This window comes from Manacus vitellinus, unplaced genomic scaffold (genome assembly GCF_001715985.3).
Source record: "Manacus vitellinus isolate BGI_N305 unplaced genomic scaffold, ASM171598v3 scaffold_8_pilon, whole genome shotgun sequence".
NCBI lineage: Eukaryota > Metazoa > Chordata > Aves > Passeriformes > Pipridae > Manacus > Manacus vitellinus.
Window position 1 is genome coordinate 3,417,798 of NW_021940864.1, and position 23,226 is coordinate 3,441,023.

General features: G+C 37.8%; 1 protein-coding gene across 6 annotated transcripts in view; it reads left to right on the forward strand.

Annotated features, from left to right (window-relative positions):
• LCLAT1 (lysocardiolipin acyltransferase 1) overlaps positions 1-23,226 on the forward strand; it is a 114,955-nt gene that overhangs the window by 23,145 nt on the left and 68,584 nt on the right. For 4 of the 6 annotated variants that reach the window (XM_008934800.2, XM_018085329.2, XM_018085331.1 and 1 more), the window contains 2 exons: positions 15,706-15,874; positions 18,589-18,787. In XM_008934800.2, the coding sequence (XP_008933048.1) occupies positions 15,710-15,874; positions 18,589-18,787 (364 nt within the window). In that variant the 5' untranslated portion in view covers positions 15,706-15,709. Of the gene's footprint in view, positions 1-3,969; positions 3,989-10,625; positions 10,695-15,705; positions 15,875-18,588; positions 18,788-23,226 lie in introns of those variants that run through there. The other 2 variants (XM_018085333.1, XM_018085332.1) reach the window with 2 other exon arrangements.

The window sequence follows — 23,226 nt, forward strand, 5'->3', positions numbered from 1 at the left end:
ACTTGTTATGACTCTGCATGTTTAGTCATTTCTTGTATGTAAAGAGAAAAATGGTAATTTTACTGTCACTTCTTATCCTTTTCATATGTCAGTGTTAGGGAGTCTGATGACCTGACTCTTGAACTGAACTCTAAAACAGCTTGAAAGGGCTAAACTTCATTATTTGCTGAAATTCTGTTTAGAAATCCAGGAATAGTTGCATGTTCTTTTAGTAAACCTTTTATTCCTAACAGGAAATTCCTCCAGTGCATCTTGTACATTGTTCTTCACTTCCTTTTCTCAGAAGAAGAACTTGAAAAAATATTAACTGCATAGTAATTTCCATTTGGAGGGTTCTAATGTCACAAAGATGTGAGGAGAGTGAGGCATTCCTGAGGTTAAGTGTCTCTTTTGCTTTTCCTGCTGTGATTGCAAATTTTACCTAGAAGATCTAAAATATTAACCCCCCGTAGATCAAGCCTCCAGAAAAATAAGCTGTGTGTATATTTGCTGCTTCACAGGAAGAGAAAATGAAGTTTTCTTTTGTGAAATTAGATTATAGGATGAACCTACTGAATGGAGGGAGATGGGATGCGGAATGAGGGGAATAATTCCAGTGACCTAACTTAAGGTACTTATGTAAATGCCCAAAATGAAATGAAAGAAATCCTTTGATGGATTGGTACTAGGCTTGGCAAATGCAAAATTGCATAAGGTATTTTTGATCCAGGATTTTAAAAAGTCTGTACTACTTTGCTGGTAGGAAGCAGAAGGCAGCTAATTTCTTTTCAATTTAATCTTTTCTCTAAAAGATTCAGAAAAAAAATAAACAACCAAACCCTTACTCCAAAAACACAGTATTGTGTTGTAATATACATACAAAAGAGGTGAAAGCTGACTTATAAGGCAATTCTTAAAAGTACTTTAATATCTATTTAAGCTAAAACACTTGAAGAAATGTGCTGCTTTACATAAGCAGGTCTCGCTGTGGAAGCTGCTTGTGGTTTAATGTTTCATCACAATAATGGCAGCTTATGCATACTGCCAAGAGACCATTTCTTTTTCTTCTTGTGCTCAGGCCTTTCCAGTGAAATATCTTTAAGGTGAGAAAATGCATATTTAACAAAGCCTGTCATCACTGCCTATGCAGTGAGAGAACTTTGTGTGAACTTCTTACCCCATTCCAGCAAGCATAATTGCTGATGATTTTGTGGAGCAAAGTTTAATTTAAAAAAAAAAAGAAGAAAGAAAAAAGTGAAAAAAGATAAAATAAAACTAAGTACTAGAGTTAGATCTGATTTACAAAGAGAGGTTTTAAAAAGGGCTTATGTAAACAATAAAGATTATGTGATTGTAAATACTGTGTATTTGTAGTGTTTTGCTTTCTGCAAGGAAATCAGTGGGAATGTTCATCTGATGTTGTTAGAAAATAGGTTGTTCCATAATAAAACCTTGACACTTTGAATTTTTTTATTTTTATCCCTTAATGGTATTCCTTTCAAAGAAACAACTGCAGCTTTGCCTCCACATCCTTTGGGATGGGAATATATCAAAGACCAGCACATGCTGGAACTAGTACAGGATCAGACAGGTGCTTCCAAACAGAGTTTATATGGTTATTTCATTGGCTTTGTATTACACTGCAATTGTATTGAATTGGTTACGTATTTTCTCTTTAAAAAGAGTGTTAATTTGTCATGTGATTAAACTGGTGAAGGTGAGGGAGAATCTAAAAATGCTGAGTTTGGTGACTATTGCTAGCTTACCTTTTACAATGGAAATTAGCAAAGATGTCAATTTTGAGGTTTTTCCTGTTTCCAGTTCTCTATAGCAAAAAAAAAAAACAACCAAAAAAACAAATTAAAAGAAAGCTTTGATTGCATAGTAAGTATGGGTAGTAATGTCTTTATTAAAAATTGAATTTACTGTATGCATTGCCCATAAAACTTTTCTAAATATTGATGAAGAAGTTTGTTTGCATTTCTTGATATGCAGATCGAGAACAGAGGGAAAGTAAAGACTCGAAGAATTGTTTCATAAACATTTGTATTAAGTTTTCTTTCCTGAATACTCTGTTCTGAAGTTTGCATCAATGCATCAAAGTCACCAATCGGATTTAATTGTTCAGCAATCTTTGACATCAGTTAGTCCAATGATTGATTCTTCTTACTGGCATTATTTTAATAATATATCTGTTTGATCCCAAAAGAAGAGAGCTTTTTAAAGTTATTGTGAAAGCTTCTTTTCTTACTGTAATGGTTCAATAAAATGTTCAGCTGTGGCTGAATTGGAAAGGAAACACACGTTGTTGTAGCTTGTTGGAAAAAAATTTCAATATAATAAATCTTAGCTGTTGTTGAAAACTCTGTGCTCAGCAGGAATCCATGTTTCCTCAAGTTGTTTTCAAATTTACTCCTTACTGCATTTTGAAAACTTTTACAACCAGCTTTACCCTTCCTTCTGCGAGTTAGACAAGGATTCTTGGGAAAGATGGGCGGTGGAAAATTCAGGCTCATCTACGCCTGAGTCAGTGCATTAATCTTCTGGGTTGTAATTTGTTTCAAATTGTCTTTGTTAGAAGGCACGTTGTTTTGCCTTGTTTAAGTGGAATACAGGGCTTCCCAATAGCTCTAGGCTTCCTCTTTGACACTGTGTTCCTTTATTCCCAGCTCTGTGTTGTTTTGGTTCTTTCTGTCCTCTCTCTCAGGCTGTTAATCTGGAAAAACAGCAGGAGCAGGTGAAAATGATTTGTATGAGAAGAAAATTTTGAATGTTAAGCAACTTTACATAAAATTAAAAATTATATGTTTTAGCCTTGAGAGAAAAATAGGCTTATTCTAAGTTATCTATGTTAATCCAAATATATAACTGATACTATAGCAGCCAGGGATTTTTCTCTCAGTGTATTTGTAGATACCATAATAAAAGTTGCAAACTTTTATCTTCTATTTAAGCTATGACAAATGTATTATTAATCTTTAAATTAAGCAATGTAATTCTTTGTGCATTTCTGTAGAGAGGTTTTAGGGCCAACTGCATATTAAGAGCTACCCTCATGGAAAGCCAGTGCTCTTACAGAAATTCATATCAAAGCACGTACTTACTATGTTAGTGTTAAGAGTGGAAGCACTCAGAAGAAGTGTCCATATATGTTCCCCCGTGAAAGTTGGAGTTTTCAACTTAGTAATCACAGCTAACTTTTTCAGAGGTGTTACTGCCTCAGTTGTTGTTCAAGGTGGACCTGCTGAGGGGAGAAGTCAGAACTGTGAAGGGCAGGACCTTACTTGTCACTGGGGCTCTTATTTCAGTGCCGTTGTAGAGAACTAGGTTTAACACCCAGTATGAGTTAAGACATACAGGAGTGAGAGCATCTTGATTTGGTGCCTCTACTAGAATAGGAATTCCCATGCTATTCATTCTGCCTGTGAGCTTGGAAAGCAGCATCCCTGCAAGTCGTCTTGGTTTTATACCTTTGGGAAAGATGGGAAGTTGACCCAACTGCCAGTTAATTCGTAACATTTTAGTAAAGAGTCGGAACAATTTTGCTGTCCCTTGTTTGATGAAGATTATGTTTCTACAGTTTGTCTAAATAGTTTCCATTTTTTTGTTAGTATTTACTTATGATACCATAAAGGAATGGTTTTAATAGGCTTCAAGTGAGACTGTGTCATATCAGGTCTTTGGTTCTTGTGTTGCATCATTTCCTATCACTACTCTTCCTCTTATCAAGAGCTTGTCCAGCTGTTTGCTTGATGGTCATGCTGGCAACAAAAATATCCTATACTTAGATGTTCAGCTCTGAAATAAGATAGTTGTCTCTTCCTTGCTTAGATGAAAATGTCACGTAGCTTTGGAACAAAAGAATATTTCATTGTCAGTGCTGTTATTTTAATGCTGGTGCTTCCGTGTTTAACTTTGTGTTTTTTTTTTAACTTCAGCATACCTTGCAGTCATACCAGAGGTGGACTCATTTTCTGGAGGCTGTAGTGTTTGAATGAAAAGTGTCCCAGTAAGTAAAAGCATACAGTCCTTTGGTTACTGGGAATCACACTGAGAATTTCAGCAATGTGTTTATTTTCAGAAAACACAGGGAGAGAAATCCTCAAGCTGATGAGGAAGAGAGGGGAGTGGAATGTCATAACCATCTATTTTTGACAAGTCCATGATTTATAATTTCCCCAATAAAAATATGACGTCCACAATGCCCATTGCAATGAACTCATTAAATGCATTTCAAGAGCTGTGATTGAATTTGAGAATTTTTCTACAAATGCAGCTAGAAAGATGTACGTGCTTCTCATATATATCCTTAGTCAGTTGCCCACTTACTTCACTTATTAATGAGCATATTTTATACCTTGAAGGTAAGCTTTCTTTCTTCTGTGTCTATGATACTAGTATGCTAATCAGAAAGAACAGATTCTTTCCAGGAATTCTGTGGTTTTTTATAATCTTTTTCCTGAAAGGTCAGGGCACTTGGTAAAAGGGGAAACACATGACAGGGTGTGTTCCCACTTGGAAATAACTGAGAGAATGCTAGATCTTGGAAGAGAGATTCTTGTAGCAAGAGAGGGGGGGAAAAAAAATCCTTAAAATGAATTGCTAGGTCATTAACTCTAAATCTTTCTGACCCTAAAGAAAAATCTAGATACAACTGATGCTGAACATGTTTCATGACTATAGAAACTGCTCTGAGAAGACTCCCGATTTGGATATTTCTGGATAATATCTTCCTTTTTTTGGATATGATTTACCTAGTGCAAAGATTGACTCATTGCATTTCCTCTTAGAATTCTTTTTCATTGGTATTTAAGTGGAAGAGTGTGTACCCGTCAATAATGTTCTCAAGACTATTTCTACCTTGTCACCTGTCTCCTTTATCTTCCACGTGACAGTTTTGGTGTAGGTCAGGGTTTTATCTTTTGGCCTCTCATTCTCTAGGTGTGAGCAGCGTAGTTTTCTGAATGATCCAAACAATTTTTTGCTTCAGTGATCAGGGTCTTTTAAAAGTTGTTCTGCCTTTTTCTTCTTTTCCCCTATCACTTTGCAGCTTCTAAGGCACTTTCATAGCAATATTGGTGGTACTGAGTAAGAGACTGGAAGGGGTCAATTGGTCTGTAACAATGCCCCAAGTGAGTGTTGGGAGGCTCTTTATCTTTAGTTCTTGTGAGGATTTCCTTCTTTCCTCCCTGTTCTTGTTAAGCCAGAGGATTGCTCACATGTGGAAAATCTGGTAGTCCCTGAATAGCTGTAATAGGTTATTTCCCTGACTAGGTCACTTGCTGTTCTGTAATTATTTCATGGATACTTTGTTCTTGGATTGCCTTGCATCTATGTGTATACCACAGCATGTCTGTCTGATGAATCTGCAACTGCCAAATGTATTTGCAGCTGACTTGAAACCCATTCTTACTGTAACATTCACTTGGTCTTTGTGATGGGAAATACACCTATTAAACCACTTTTAATTATTTTTACAAGCTCCTTTCAGTTCTGGCAAATTTTATTAGAAACTGAGTTTCTGTTTCAAATGAGCTACTATTTTACATAATAAAAAGCTAAAAGTCTTGGTCTTAGATGTTGCTTTTTTCAGTTTGTCTGGCAGCTCAGTAAAGTATTGCATAAGCGCTGGCAGATAACTCTCCTGGTTGCCTCAACATTGAATTACTTTATTTAGCTGTTTATACTGGTAATTTGTTACAGGCTAAAATGACCTTGATAAATGTTCATGCAAAATATTTTGTTATTCATTTGTCAATAACACTGGATCCTTTGCAGGTAAATGCAAAAAAATTTACAAGTAAGAATTAAATGATCACTCATATCTTTCTAGGTGTTTGAGGGGCCAAAGCCATTCAGCTTTAACAAGGAACATGAGTTGCTTTATTATACTATATTGATAAAACACTTTCTGGCTTTGAGAGCATTTAGATTTGAAGAAAAATGGCATGGGTTTTATAAAATCAGATTCAGTAGCCCTGGCACAAGAGGCACCATGTCTGCATCATCCTGCTGCTGTGCATGGGCTGAGAGTCCCTGCTGAGACACAGAGCTTTATTATCTCAAGTACAGATGAACTCAACTCAGTTCTGCATCTTCCTGGGCAAAGCTTGAATGTATGCACAGCACCATGCAGGTGGTTTACCCTGTGAAATGCAGTGCTCTGTTAGAAATGGCTTTGAAGACCTGGATCCACTTGAAGCCCTGGGGACGTCCCTTTGGAGTCCTGTCAGAGGAGAGACGCTTCCCATTGTGGCTGGTGGAAAGAAAGAGTTACAGAGCTGAAGATGGGGGTAAAGCTACACTTCTTAGCAGTGGTTTGTAATGTAACCTTAGAAATATCCAGATACACTGGTGACTGATCCTGCTGGTGAGGTCGCCAAATGAGGTTTGAAGGCTGTTGTCTAGAACACTCTGAAAAGCACAGCAGAACTTCCTCTCTTACTGTAAGGTCTTGAAGTAGAAATTTTATTAGTTGATAGTGGGACAGTAGTTTGGCAACATGTGGTTTTTGACCATAACGCTTTGGATGTTGATGTACATCAAAACATAATAGATTGAAAACAGGATTTCATGTCCGGAAATGGAGCAAATGCAAATAAACTGTTTCTGCTGCTTCCAGTGGGAATGAAACGTTTGTCAATTTTCTGCAAAACTACTGTATTTTTCTTCTTTTGCTTCAGAGCCTCCCAGGTAACTGATCTATTGTTTCTTCTGTGCTTACCTTGGAAAGCAGCCAGGCTGTAAGCCCAATGTGTAGAAAACTACAATTTATGTGGCTTTTAAAGTTGTTATAAACTTGTGATACTTGCTGACGTGTAAGTATGCCTCAGTGCTGTGTACTGACACAAAGGCAGCCCTGCAAAATTTCAAGTTCTCAAATGGAATTTTCCAATTAAATGGCTAGGACATTTTTAATGTTATTTGCAAATGGTTTTTTTCTTTGATATTTGTTTTGGAAATGCGTTTCAAAAAGCCTGAGGCAGTTGCACAGGCTCAGAGGCTTGGCTGAGTTATATGCCATTGATAATAGCAATTTATCTTTATTATTATTAAAAAATATAGTAACACAAATTTGTCTGTGGACAGTGTTCTCCATTTCTCATCTAAGTGCTGTTGAACCAGAATTACTTACATGGTAGGGAAATGAAGATAAGTGTCTAGTCTTTCTTTTCAGCCTTTTACCAGTTCTGAGAGTAGATAAAATTCATAATCTGATCTTGCAACTGATTCTAGGTGGAGACTCACTGGCTTCAGTAAGTTTGCTGTTGGGGACCTGCTGAACTTTTATAGCATGTAACATGCTACTGGGAAAAGGTATAAACCAGTTTAAAAATCGCTGTTGCCCTACAGGTGGTGCCTGTCATAGTATAAAAGAAAAAGGCTGTGTTGGTTAAAAAAACCCCAACTATGATATAGTATTACCCAGAATCAAATTCATTTGTACCACACATTGTAACTGGAAAAGGATGAATTGTTTGGGTTAACATAATCTGTTCTAGAAATGAGAGAGCTCTTTGGTCACAAATACAAAGGTTTCAGTGAAACTTTTTCCAGGTTGAGTAGCTTGCTTAGGGCTTCTGGAAGTCTGCTTTTGCATTGCCCCTCTGTATTTTCATAATTGCACTCTTCGAATAATGTGAGTCAGCATAAGCTTTCTGTCATACTGTTAGTGATGTTCAGTGGTTTTCATAGCATGTTGAACAGGCTGTGTGAGTTTTGTTCATACACCACTCCTGCATTTCTTTTGAATTAAGTTGATGACAAAATTCTGTCAAGGTGAGGGTAGAAAAGCCATTAGAAGTTTCATGGATTTGTCCTTCCCTGAGTGTGATTTTGGTTTAATGCCAGTGGCAGAGATTTAAAGATACTCCACTGAACACTACTAGTTTTGTATTTGAGTAACTGTTCTTCAACATTGGAGTCCTTTATTTGTGTTCCCCAGCTGAGGATTTTATTGTGAAATAGGTCCTTCTGAAGTTATAAGTGCCACCCCTCCCTATGAAGAATAGCTCTGAACTAAAGTGTTGGGGTGCTCTTATGCAGGGGAAAAAAAAAATTTGATTTATTGGTTTGTTTGTAACATCTCGAATTACAAAGTGGAACATTTTATCTGTTTTTCATAATTTTCACTTGGATTTCTTATCCATCAGTGTTGGTCAGCTTTTTGATTTGCTGTAGACTTTGAAAACCAGGGGATTTAGATTTGCCAGCTGTTGATCACATGTAACTTTTTTGAAAAATAGACTGGGCCTGGAGCTGACCTGCTGGTTTTACATGAAGTATCTAATAACCCCCCCCAGACTGACCACTGTTCCATGTTTGTTGCAAAACTTTGGAGGTTTGTTTGTTTCTTTTATTTAAAGGCAGGATGGGGGAAATAAAACAGCTGTTCTTTGTCTGCCAAACCTATTTTTGATGACTTATCAACCAGGGCATTCTTTTTATATTGGTTGCTGTTCAGTACAGGCTTGTGAGGTCTCAGTAACTTGATGGATACTGCAGAGAACAACTGTATGCGTGGAAAGGTCTGAAGAATTAATTCAAAATTATTTGTGTCTGTGCAATAGGCATAATAAAAAAGTGAGATAGCTTTTGCTAGGAAAAGCTCTTGTGCAGTTCTTCCTACAGCAGCTCAAACTTGTCAATTCATCTAAATTTTCTGATTATAGTAAGGAACAGAAGCAAGCTACTTCATAAATCATTGGAGTTTTTTTCAGGAAGCAGCTGTAGCTATTACATGACACCATCTTACAAATGATTTCAAATACCTTAGCTCGTGCTCTCATTCTGGCTTTATTGGTGTAATGGTTGTCTGGAGCAACAGTGGAAAGAGTACAGGTAAACGAGGGTGAAAAAGCATCAGACTGATTTGATGTTTGTACCCTGACTGAATTACCCGCTTACAGTACCTAAAGGCTGTACTGCAAAGGATCTCAGCCAGGGTTTTTGCATTTGGAAAGACACAATTAACTTGGAAGAGCAAATTCAATATTCTGTTAAATTTTTTATTGAATTATAATAGTCAGATTAAGTCTTGGCAAATAAAAGAGAAAATAAGTTGTAAAATGCAGCAGTAATCATATTTTATTGGTAATATTTACGGAAATTGCTCATTAAGTATTGTACTTTTTATTTTGGGCATGTGTAAGCTAATATCTGCTATACTGTTAGACAGGGTCAGGGGTGTGGTTTGTGATGATTATTACCTCTTATTGCCCTATCCTGTATTGTTTTATGATACATGAATCTTTTAAGGTTTTGAAATGCAAGAACTGAATAAAAAAGAAGTGGTTTTAATGGTCAAGTGACTGTTTCTTCTCATATTTTTTCTCTGATAGTGATTTGTGCCATATTTGTATGTTCCTTAAAATACTGAAGTGCCCAAGAAAAGGATCCAGAAGTAAAATGTAGTTCATAGAGAGGTCTGTTGAGATGGATGGAGCTTCTTGTCCGCATCGCGTGGGCTACTGATTAGAGTGGATATCTCTGCAATTAATAATTTAACTTTCTCCTGTCATTGCTTCCCCTATAACCTCTGCTATTTCTGCAGTTCTTTTAGCTGAGGCACAAGTGAGAAGAGATGGGGTAAGTTTTAGATCTGGAAATACAATGGAGTCAGCCTACAAAAGCTTGCTGTGAACAAATTTCATTTTAAATATGGTGCTACATAGAAACTAGTTTCTTGCTCTGAGTGTGAGAATTGATAAAAATTTCCTTTTCAATGCTGATATGGAAGAACAGCATAAAATGCTCAAATAAAAAAATGTGATTTTGTTGAACTTTAGATGTTCTGCCTGGATGGGTCATTTCCACTGAAATTTTGTCTGCCTGGCTGATGTTTTGTCACTTGACCACTGCTCACTTGTTGCTGAGACCCCTTCTTATTTGCCTCACAAGCTGGGAAGGGCTGTCCCTCCGCCTGCTCACTCTCCTGTCTAGATGATTTTGCTTAGGAACCTTAAAAACAGTGAACAAGTAAAAGTTTGAGTTATTGATTTGATGGCTTGTTTAATAGACACCTGGAAAGTTGGCAGGTTTTGTTCCCCTCTTACCTACCTCCTTGAAGTTCAATTCACTTCACCCTGATCAAAGGTTTTAAAAATTGTGTCTTATGATTTGGGAATTATGTTTCAGAATGCAAAGTTGAATATGGGAGCTGGAATTTCCAGCTCACCTCTTTCATTTACCATGCTTAGAAGAAATGCAGAAGAAAGTGAAGTCAGTTTGTAGTTAACTGGTTGCTTTCTTTGCAGAACTGTCAGGGAAAAGTCATAATTGTTTATCTGTGTGAGTTTCTACTTGATTTTAATTGAAGATAACATTTACCTTTTCCATTGGTATTTGACTGAAAGAAGCATTAAATCCAGTGCATAGAAGTCCCCATTCAGTTTTTGAAGGCTAATGAACAGTTGTATTGCCTGTGCTGATTGAATGGAAACATGCTGACCAGTAATAATACACTGTTGTTTTATTGGCACTGAAGAGCATTTCTTATCTTTTCAGTGGTATAATAAAACCTGATTTGCTCACTTCACAGTACTAAGCCTTTAAAAATCTCTCTAGTTATCAGGCAGCTGGCTCTGTTTGTCAGGTCGTATTGCTTAATACCATGTGGTGGTTAAAATCTTGTTTTACATTGAACCTGGAAGACAACCCATTTGTACAAGAACTTTGAATTAGCCAGGAGCTGTTAAGGAAACGTGAATCCTGTGGTGAGTCCCGACTCTTCTGAAATTTCTAGACCTTTAAGTTTAGAACTTTTTTGTTTCTCAGCAGATAAACTTATTTTGCATCCTTTGCCCACTTACAAGCCGTAGAAGCAGTTGTGAAAAAAAAAGTTTTGATGTAGAGAGCAGGCTGTTTAAAACCTTTTGAAATCATCATCACAAAAAGCTGTGGTTTGTCTGTCCTTCCAGCTATACTTTCAATAAAAGTATTTAGATGTTAAGCAAAACAAGCCAAAATCGAATCACAGGAAGGTGCATTTGCTTTATGTTACTATGCAAACATTTTGTTTGTATAGAATATTGAAATAATTTTAAGTAAATAGTCTAATAAATATGAAGTTTACAAAAACTGTTTGGGAAAGTAATTTGTCCCCTTGTAGCCAAGAATTTTAAAATTAACTGAAATAGACAGCAAAAATTGTATTTTAAGAATTATTGTTTCTAGTTACCTGGAGACAGAGCATGTTTTCCTTCTGCTATGGCAACAAGAACATGTGAAGTACAGTACCCCAATAACTTGGAGTTCTGCCATGAAATAGATGAAGAACTACAAGCCCAGTATGAGGGTGCTGTCTTTCTCACTGTTTGCAGCTTTCAGTCTGAATTGTAAAATAATTTTGAGTGTTTCTCCTGAGCTCTGACCCACACAGCAAATGGAAGGCGGCTTTAAAGATACACAGAGGCCATCATACATGCTAAATCCAGTGTTGAGGGTGATTGCTGGATTAGAAAGAGATAGTTGCCAGCAACAGTAACAGAATACTTCTGTACTTAAAAAATGCTTGGATTCGTTCAGACTTCCTGTTGAATCCTTTAATTAATTTCTTGGGTGTCTCATCTCTGACATGAGTCAGCTCCAATTTTCTTTGTTTTGAGATTTTTCACATTTGTTTTAGATCATTTTACAAGTCCTCATTAAGTAGTCCTTCTTCTTTGAGATTATTTGGCTGGTTTTTAATCATGTTTTGAAGTTGCAGGCATGTATTTTGCATTGATTTGTAGCTATTCTCTTGTTGAATGCAGATGTTAGATTTGGGATGGCTGACATATCTTAGAGGCAGTTTGTTTCTAAGGTATTTAAGGGGCTGAGGGATGCTAAAGGATGATAATAGAGTCAGTTCCCTCTTGTCTCTAGTGGTAGGTTTCTGGAATGGTAAACTGGGTGCAACAGCCCTTGCAGTGCCAACACAAGTTGACAGGGGTGTCAGAGCATGGCCTAGCCTAGCAGGACCCGACAGCTGAGCCCACTTGCCAAGTCTGCAGTCCTCAGCACTGCAGCTTCCCATTCCGGGAGGGCCCCTTGGAGCCTGCTGCTCTTCACCTGCCCAAACAAGCTGGTATTGCAGGGGGATGGAATGGGGGAATCCATGGGAGGGGTATTGTAGTGTTGGGATGAGAGGTGTGGGATGCAGAGCTGGGAAAAGGGTTGCTGTTGGGAAGAGGAGAAGGCAGGGGAGGGTTTGTTAGGCAGGTTGCGGCGCTGCATGAACATGACTGTACTGCTTCAGAGACGGGGCAATTCCCAAACTGTACTGAAGCTTTGGTAGGACACAAAGTTGTAACTAACTATTTTGTCTGCCCAGAGCTGACTCTACAGAGTTTACGAACTTGTGCACTGTACTCACAGCCAAGAAGCTGCTTTGTCTCTGTGCACCATTTAAATTAGAGAGTGCACAAGGTTTTAGCAGTGCACCTGGTCTGGTGGTGTGTCAAATCCATCCTGGGGCTTCAGCCTCCTCTCTGCCCTCCCTGTGCAGAACAACTCTTCTGCTGGCCAGCCCAGGACATGTGATCTTGGCAACAAACATGCCCAGCAGCACCTTGGGTAATGACTGTCCATTCTCGACTGTTGGCTAAAATGAGAGTATATGTAAATGTTTCTCAACTGACTTGTGTAGGCAGATGTATTTTAAATCATGTAAACTATTGTCCAGGCTGTAACTCCAGCATGTGAACCCACAAATGAAAACAAATGGGTTGAGTGTATTAACAATTTGACCTTTTTACTAAAATGAGCTTGCTCTACTGTTTTCAGAAAGCCAGCTGGATGGTTACTCTCTGCTGTAAGTTCTTCACATTGTCACAGGCTTCTCAGCTCGCAGTTTTGCTCAAATTCATTCAGAGGGAGTTTTTCATACCTCTTAGCATGGTAGGTGCTTTATTATATGGTAGAGGTAATTCAGAGGCAAAGTCTACCCATTATTCTAGATAAATGCATATGTGCATGTGTAAAGATCTATAATGTATTATATAGAAGCAATAAGTGAAATGTGGTATGTATCACACTAAAAATTTGGCTTCAAGAGTGATAAATGGCATCAATTGAAAACACACATGGTATCTTTTGTGTCTAGAAATAAACACCACAGTGTTCTGCCTGCTGGAATGCAGTATAACTCACATATGTATATACTGTAATGATAAAGAAAGTACTGCTGGAGTGCTGGTTCAAGAAGAGAAAATTCAGAACTTCATCAGGTCTTTTCCATAGCTCAGATACCTTCATCTAAAACAAACAAAAAAAGTATTTACGAGACAGTCTTTCACACAAAATAAAAAAAAAAAAATAATCTTCCTTAACTCTTTTGCTGTGTGCAATACTTTGAGGTAAGGACTAGTGTAAACTGTGAAAAGGACAGCCTGTAAATAAATGGCCCACATTGCTTTCCTAGGAGTCTAGAAGGATGGCAGAGCGACGTCTCATTAGCTCTGTGGTTACCTGTGTGCAGTACTCAGGTATTTGGGACTGCAGCGTCAGCTCCGTGTTGCCCGCAGCCTGTCGGAGCCGGGGTGTCTGCTAGGGAAGGTCATTGCATCTGACCCATGACCAAAGGCTCTGAGCAGCCTCACAGAGGACCAGAGTAGGTGGCTAAAGCTTAAAAAACTCTTGTTCTCTGTCTACTAGTGGTCTTTCATAGAATCATAGAGTATCCTGAGTTGGAAGGGACCCATCAGGGTCATAGAGTCCAACTCCTGGCCCTGCACGGGACACTCCAAGAATCACACCAGGTGCCTGAGAGCACTGTGCCTACATGTTTCCGGTTGTTTTCCAGTGTGTTCCTCAAAAAATGTTGATAAGGTCAAGCACACCGAATTTTAAACCTCTCTGCTGCCTTTTGCAGTAGGTCTCAAATCTTGATGTCAGGAGAAGGCTTTTTCTTCTGGTCTTGCTGCAACTAATGTTTGGGGGTTCTATTCACTTTCTCTTGTTTCTGTTTTTCTTTGGGTTTGTGTTTTGGGGTTTTTTTGTCGTCTTCTGCCTTTATTTTGAACTTTCCCCTCAGAGGTTTGCAATAACAAATACAAGAAGGCAGTTGGAACGTTGTTACTTCAGTGCGTTGCTCTTCAAGCCTTGATGTGTCAGAATTGGTCCTGCTTGTGCATATGTGTAGACATCTGGTTATTTAGTTCCTGCTTTTGGTAGAAAAGCGAGCGCTCTGTACTCCAGGATGTAAATAATATGCATTTGTTTGAATTCAAATTTCATTGTGTTAAAATCTTTCTGATATAGCTATCAGCAAACATTTGTATTTAATGTTACTTGTTTTACTATGCTGCAAAAGTCGAGTTAAATACAGCTTCCTGTATCCTTCTTGCATTAACAAATTTGCATGACCTCTTCTCTCGGCCTTTCTCCAAATACCGTACAGTTTAGGAAATTGTTTAAACCTAAAAGTATCTCAAGATAGAGCTACTTTCTTGTTACTTGTGAACATGAAGTAGCAGAAGCGAACTCGTGTGCTAGCAACACTAGTGTTGCCATTTCTTGTCTTTCAAATACTTTGCTGTGCAAACAGTATTGCTACAGACATTGTACAACACCATGCTTGAGATGAATCATGTATGTTACAGTACATGAGGCTTAATGGATTACTTTTCCATTGCTCATTTTAAAATTCAAACCACCAGCTTCCTGTTTTTCTTGTCCTGAAGTCCTGTCTAACTGAGCTCTTATAATTTCTAAAATAGCCTGTCAAAAAAGGAATTCAGTAAAGTGACTAAAAAGTGACTTCTACTTAACCTTTGATTTTATAAACAATTGGCTGAGTCCTAAATAGATGAAAACAGTCTATTTTTGGGCCCTAATTTAGAGAATTGATATTTCCACATTTGCTTTGTCATAGCTGGTAGTAGTTGCTAAATTGTGAAAGCTTGTAGCTATTACAAATGCTTGGAGGATTGCTGAGTGTTCTACCGTAATGCATTAAGAAGCTCAGTGTACTGTACATTTCAATTTATAATAAGGGATGTAGCTGATAGCACAGACACTGAAATATTTCAAGTCTAGACTACTGCCTTGAAAACCAAAGGCTGTTGGCTTTTTGGTGCAGTTAAGTTGGAAAATAACTGATAAGGACAGTTGAAGTACGTCAGACTTCAAAAAGTGATGAGTTCTCTAAGGCAGGGTGGATTGGGAGGCTTCAGCCACTGCTTGCCTGCCCTGTTGGGATGGAAAGGGAACTGGCATTTGAAATGGCTGGTCATGCTCATGAGGCTTGAGTGGTTTGTGATGGAGGTCACACGTAGACCCTTGTTAGGTGGGGAAGATGACTTTCTGCAACCCTGTGTTTAGCAAAGTTTCCTGTCTGCAGAAAATGGTAACATTAGTGCTTCACCAATGACAAAGATAATGGCTGAAAAGTTTAATGTAGCTAGTGTTCTCTTATATAGCTCTTTTGTACCTTTGGATAATAAAAATAGCTTGCTGAGAATTTTTGAGTGTAACTGCATATTGTAATAAGTGGAGGAAATTATGATGTAGCCGATACTTTTATGGCCCCTTTAATATCCCAATTCACCTTACAAATCACTGTGTTTATGAAGTCCTTTTCTTGCTGCTGCCTGTGAAGTAGAACGTTTTGATTGTGTTTACTGTCATCATGTGTTGTTAGCTGTGGAAAAAAGGGGGAATATTACCTCAAACTGGGCTTACAGACTTGAAGAATTATATAATTTCAGTTTGTCTCTCTAACATAATGCCAACTTTCTTTTTCAGAGCCATGGTGTCATGGAAAGGGATATACTTTGTACTTGCACTATTCTTGGGAAGTTTCTTTGGGAGTATATTCATGCTCGGTCCTTTTCTACCTTTGATGTTCATCTCACCGGCCTGGTATCGCTGGATCACCGACTGCATCGTGGCCACTTGGTTCACACTCCCAGTGGTAAGTTGCAGTTTGAGCCAAGTTTCGGGCAATTGTCTGTAATCCCACAATTTAATTTGCCCACTAACACTTTTGATTTTATTTTTTTTTAAAGTTATTTATGCTTTTGTCGAAACGGGCCCTAACACACTTACTATCTGTGGAAACTTGGGTTTTAGCTCAAAGTTGCAAACTGTGTGCCTGTTTACAGTCCCTCTCTTCTTCCACAGTTTAATTTATATGTAACCTAATGCTGTGTCTTAATTTTATGCTTGAAAAGGCCTTTTTGTGACATCTTCATCCAGTGTCACTCAGATGCAGAGAAGAGTAGGTGAAATACTAGTAAACAGAAGAATTTTTATTTTTTTTTTAATTGCAAACTTCCTAAGTGAGTTGTCTTGTAAACTCTTTCTTTGGACTTTACTCCAATTATCTCATTAGGAAAATTATCCACTGTTTTGTACACTGTTGCCAACCTTCCCATTCTGTTACTTAATCCTCTTAGAATTTAGTCCTTGTAGTTGAATTAGAGGTAAATGATTTCAACTGAAAAAGAAGAGCTTCACCTTTATCAACTTTATAACTATATGAGTTTGGAAATCAATAACAAAGCTTTTCCCTGAATTGTTCCAGAGGAAAGACGGTATGAATAGGAGAGTGTCCTTCTTCATCTGTTCTCTAAAAGCTAAGGGATTTTTTTCCTCTAGACCACTGAAGATTTGTTTCACTTTCTGAAGTAAAATGCCATATTGGTATGCAGAAGTATGTATCTTCTGGCGTAAAAGAAGTTTAATCTTTATTACATATCAGAAAAGGAGTCTCAAAAAGATTTTACGCCCAATCTTTTTGAGGCTCTGACCTTGTCTGCTTTAGTTTTCTGTCCTTACACTTACTCCATTCTTAGTCAGGAAAAGCAGGTTTTTGGTTTGTGTCTCCAAACAATAAAGTGCTGTTGTACCAGTTGGACTCCAGCAGGGAAACTTTGACCCTGACCTCTGTGATGTAAGAAATTTCCACCTTCCTCACTCTGCTATCACATTTTATTTCCTTTCTAGGAGAGTCAGCAGGATGGGACAGTGAGGTGGGTGTTAACTGTTTCAGTTTAGTTTGGCTTATATTAGGGTTAGAGTATGTAGAACGAGGCACCCACTCATTATTATGTTTAACTAGATGTTAAATATGTAATATGATTCTTATTAAACTACCCAAAAAAGGCTACTTTTTTTCTTTCTGAAAAGCAGATATCTTTGCCATTTGGAGCTATGCTGCCTGTACCACTCTTGGAGGGGCCCATAGTTACTCTTGATAGCAACACCTTTTCTGGAATTATAATGAGCTGACTTATTAATAGTATTAATACTTGGCAAATATAATGCTTTTCATTCTAAGATCTCAAGCCATTTGCAATTGTGAGAATGTCATTCTAGTTCTACAGGTGACTTAACCTGGGAAACTTGTGTTCTTTGGCACGGAGTTGGCAGAAATATGAACAGAACAGAGAGTTGGTTTACTTTATAGAGCTCTGTTTAAATCCCCAGTCTTTGTTCTTTTTCTATACTTTTTTAGAGGAAGAATGGGGAAGATAAGGTAAGGAGGTAATTTGAAGTGCTTTTTATGTTAGGGCCAAAGGGTAAGTTTGTTCCTCCATATGTCCAATTGTGTTTTGCTGGTTTCTTTTTCTGTGTTAACTGGGTTGGACAGTGTCCTGCCAGTGACCCTGACCTTAGGGGACTCAAGTCAAACCTCTAGGTAATGTCTGTTGTCTGCATCTGTTTCTTGGGATTTTGTACCTTTGCACTGTGTTTCCACTAGGCATTAAAAGGTTGCAGGTTCAGTCATCCCTATTTTTTAATTCTTTGCCTAGTCCTGGTCTTTCGCTGTAACCAACCAGCACTCCCCCACATACTTCCCTGCATGATTTGGGAATGGTCATGGGTCAGAAACCATTTTCAGTAGGCAATTTGGTATGATGTGGATGTGGCCAGAGAATGCTGTTGGGCTTCACAGTTGTACTTACTACAACTAATCTGGTTATGTGCTTATGGTCTGACTGTCCAGGTTATGAAACCAGGCCCTGTTAAACTAACTGTGTAGCTCTTGCCTACTCTTTCCCTCTGATAAACCACCGACCTATGCTTTATAACTTGACTCTTCACAGCCATATACAGCAGGTAAAGCAAGAAACATGCTTTTTACATGACCTTCTGGCATCACTGGCTGTTTAGGCAAAATGGAGACAGCTGTTTGCCCAGGCTCATGTCTGTGTCCTTCCAAGTTTGAGGCTTATTCTGTGCTTTGGGAGTTAAACATGTTGACCATTTGGTCCCAAGCAGAAAGCAAGGCAGCTTCTGATGCCTTCCCAACCCTGACAATATTGAGCAATAGATTATTTGTGCAGCCAGTCTCTCCTTAGATTACCTGGCAAGTTATAATCCATACTGACTCACTTATATTCTTATGTGATAGTATTCTTGGAAAAACAGGGAACGGTAAGTTCAGTGCAGTGATTGTAGTGGAGTGCTTTTTAAGAAGTGCTGTTTAATCGTTGTTTCCTCTTCCATTAAACAGCTATTACTGCGGGAAAGCTGGCTGCTTTATTAGAAAACAGAAGTTTGTTTACCAGTGGTGATAGGAGTGAATAAGTGAAATGATACAATTGAAATTAATTTGTATTGCTAATGGGCTGATGCTTTTCTTCTGTGAGTAGAGCCCTAACACGGAGATTATATTTCTAGGCCTTACTGGAAATGGTGTTTGGTGCCAAGGTGGTTGTCACTGGAGACGGATTTGTTCCTGGAGAAAGGAGTGTCATTATCATGAACCATCGCACACGAATGGACTGGATGTTCCTGTGGAACTGCCTGCTGCGATACAGCTACCTCAGACTTGAAAAAATCTGTCTCAAATCCAGTCTCAAAAGCATTCCGGGATTTGGTATGTCACTAAACCCTTTAATTTGAAAGGAAAATATGTTTCAATGATGCCCAACACTGTTCATAACCTGTTAAATGACATAGGTTTAAAACACACTTGTGTAAAATATGTGGCATGTTGAGCGATTAAAACTTAAATCTCCAGAGGACACTTGGACTACATGCTTAGGCTTTTCTTTTTTAAGATACTACATGTGCTTCTGTTGTTGCTTGTAGGTAAAAATATTTCTACTTTAAGTACTGAAAGCATTTTTCAAAATTATGAAGAATTATTTACCAGTTCTTTCAAAGTCTCTTTCAACGCTGTGTTTTTTGTGCTATTTCACCCCACGCTGCACATGCTCTCATCAAGCTTCTTTCTTCATTATCCAGCGTATACTATTGTGAAGATGAACAAAAAAAGCTCTGTAGGCAATTGCAAAGTTGCTGGTTGATTTTAATAACTAGTTTTAAATTGAACTTGGCTATGCAAAATATGCTGTACAGGATATGAAATAATCAGGACTTACAGTGATGCAGGCTGGTAACAGGTCTGAGTTGCACGTACTCAGAGAAAGCGTTTCAGATAGGCCAAAGACTGTCGTGCAAATGGTTTCTGAATAAATAGGCAGACTTATCTGAAATAAAAACATCTCTGCATTTTATTTATCTCTTAGATTTATTTGCTGTTTTATACAAAACTAGCTTGGGCAGGATATGCGTCAACTTTATGATGCTGAAAGAGTAACCTTATTTATGGTTCCCTTTTGTCAGGCCATTTATCTGAACAAATAATTTTGGCAGGATTCCATACTGAGGAGCTCTCATACTGTTGCAAGGTATTGCATTCACTTGCTGGGCCTTTAGTAAGAGCTGCAACTAGGTGATGTTTTGTTTTTTTTTCTTCCCTAGTGGTCACACATTAAGGTCAATTTTACTTGACAAAAGATATCTCTCTTAACGTGACAGGAAATGAGAAAATACATATTTAGATAAATGTTTTATCTTCGTAACACGTTTTGAAATCTTGGAATCAGCTGAGTTTGCAACTTTTTAAAGCAATAATGGAAGATGAAGTCAGTAGTATAGTACAGAAGATTGTAGATTTGCCTCTTCAAAAGCAGCATATATTTTGTTATTAACAAAACATTTGTATGTATGCTTGTTGATGCCTTTAATAAAATTGGAAGGTTAGCTCCAATAGCCTGGATGCTAAGTTATACTTGGCAAAATTTGATTCCTGAAAGAGTATTAGGAGTTTTTAGAGGCTGATTTTTTTTTTTTGAATTTGTTTTCAAATTCCATTCTCAGTTCTCTGCATACACTGAGCACATCTAATACATTTGATGAGTAGGCTCAGGCAGATGGATCTGTGGCAGGTCAATATTAGCAGACCATCATGCCCTCTTTGTTCATGATGTAGTAGCTTAAGCCACTAACAAAATTCTGAACTCATACTGTGCTTTGTGGGCTGTGATGTAGAGGTGGCACAGGCAGACATTTACTCCTGTTGTTTGCATTACAGGATGAAAATTTCTGGTCATAAAGTAGAGTGGATGTCTGGATCTGTAGTGCTATAACCCACTACTTCTAATGCCAGATCCCCAAGCGCTCTCTGCAGTAGACAGGCTTTGAGGACTTTGGTTGTAATGTTGTGAATTATAACTTATTTTTCAGTACACTGTTAATGTTCAGTACACAGGAAGGGAATTCAGCTAAACTTAACGTCCTTCACTCAAGCCATGATTTGATGCTCTAAAATTATGAAAGATAAGCTTCTGTTTTATCATAGTGTATCTAAAAGGAGGACTTAGAAATACATGTCTCTGTGTTCAGTCAGGTTGTTTTGAGTGGCAGTTCCTTGCAAAAATAAAAGTATTCTGTACAGCCGCATAATTAGGGGACCATTGCAAAGTGAGACTCTTGGATTAACTGAAGATTGATGGAAAAAGATGAATCTGTAAAGTTTGTTGGGGCTGTATCACTGCAGAAAATGGTGTCTAAAGAGGACAACCCTGAATCTCAGTAGTAACAGTAGAATTTCTCTTACTTACCACTCTCAGCTCTGCTGTGTTATTTGATACACCTTTAATAAGTGTTTGTCAGGTTTTGGGTTGGGTTTTTAGATTGCGTCCTGTGGTTTTTACCTAGAAGTTTTATTTTATGAGCTTGTAAAAGCGAGAAGATCACTTGGAAATCAACCAGACAGTTTCAGTGCACTGCATGTGTAATCAATACTTTTAGATGTTGATCATTTAAGACATAATATCAGTGGAAATTCGACCAGCTATTTTCATCATGTCTTTCAGTTTTATCTTTTCATGTATTTGTATGGATTAGTTATACATAGTTAAAAGTATAGGATTAGGAAACTTTGATACATTGGCTAAACATAAATTTTAATAAATCTTAACCTAATGGTAATTTTGCTTGAGAAATATTTGAGTGAATATACTGCATTGCTTTCAGTGCATTTGTTTCTGATCTTTCAAAGGCTTTTTAAAAGAATTTAGTTTAAAATTGTGTATAAGATAAGGTTTATATTGCAAGCCTTCTGTTTCCATGTTTCTGAAAACCTTGACAGTATTCAGCATAGCACGTTTGTTATTGTAAGTAGTTTCCCATTTGGGGTGTAAAAATAGGTCTGTGAGAGGTTAGGATCCTTCAAGTGGCATATAAGGTACGTGAAGGGCAAAGCTGGTAATGGAAATAGATCCAGAGTTCTTGTTGCCCCCTTTGTGGGTTAAAAGTTTAAAGGTATCAGATTTAATGAGTCTGTATTACAAGTAGGCAGTTATTTTCTAGTTAATTATAATTAAAATCAGAGGATTCAGTATTTCAAGGAGACACATTGAGTCATTTATCCAGTTCTTAAGTTATTAAGTCTTTGCATTCCAGTGTATGAAAAAAAACTTAAAACTGATTAAAGGTGAGCTTTAAAAAAAGAAGGCCAAAGAAAAACAGATGGTCTGTTCTTCCTGGAACCGCAGCTTTGGCTTGATGAATTGTGTGCAGTAAAGTTTTCAAAAAGAGATATTACATTTCAGTAATCTCAATTTCAGAAACATTCTTGCAGCATTTCAGTGCATCTTGCCAAAGCTGGCGTCTCGAGGGAGCACTACTCTGCTCTTAGCTGTTGCTGCAGTTTCTCATCTGACATCATCAGAAAGTACTGACACATTCTGCGGTATCAGTTTTCAAGGAGAATTTCTAATGGCATTGACAGTTTCCTGCATGGTCTGACATGATAGGACTTCTCTACAGTACCTGTAATAGATATGAACAATTAATATTCTCATCTACTCTCAATTAATAAGGAGTTATGTTGGAAGTGATACAGGTTATGGTGCAGTTGTGTTCAGAACGTGTCGTGGAGTAGATACTGTTCAAGTAGGTACCAAGGGACATAGACAGTAATGTCAGATGACCATGTAATGACTAGAAGGTAGTTTTAATTCTTTTCTTAATAGTTTCATTTGTGGAAGTCTTGTGATAACCAATAAGACTTCATTGCAAATAGGTGTATATTTTAATGATGGACAATTCAAATATGTTGGGTGGGCTTACAGTAATATTTGGATTATAGTAGTTAAAAGTGCCTCAACATGTATGTGAAAAATAAATCAGAATTTGGGTTTAATTTGAGCACTCACAGAATAACTGAGAGAAAACTGAAATAGGGTAAGGGGTTAGTGTCAGTGCTACATGGGGTAATAGTAATCCTAGTTTTGCTTAATGCAGATGGAAAAGAGAAATACCATCATAATTCAGTGTACAAATGTAAAGTATGCAGGTGCAACAGGCAGCATTGATGGACATATCTTGTAGACTTACCTGTTTTGAAAAGGCTCACTGAGACTACTAAAGCAGAGCATTGTAGTTGAAGCTGACTGGGACGGGAACAGGAAAGGAAAGGACAAGGTGATGAAGGAAAAAGAGGAGAAAAAACAAAGCTGACAAACCCGGAGTAGTTAGAAGCAGAGATAACTTAGTAACTCTGTCCAGATCTTCATCTCTGTATTCAAGTTACTCTGTGGCTAACATTGCTCTCAAAGAAGACTGCAAGATGTAGGAGCTTTTTAGTTGTTTTTCATTCATCTTTTCACTCGTGTGTTGTAGCTCTCGAAGGCTTAAGTTAGGTTTGGCCCTTGTATTAAGTGCTGGGGGGGGAAAGAAAAAAGGAGTTTTGCTCTATTTCAGCACTGGGCTTAGCCCCACCAATCTTTTACTACACGTCAGTTGATCCATTGTAGCTGTCCAAGTGTGCGAGCTTCCCCTGAAGCAAGCTCAAAGTAATTTGAGTCATCTTAGTTTTCAATGAAGCAGGGCAAAACAACTCCAATTATCCTGCCTTTGCCACGGGCTAAGAGCATGCACACCGACAGCTATGATGGATCAGCTACCATGAAGTAAGATATTGTTGTCACTAAGCCTGGAAAATTTTAACACTTATCTCAATTG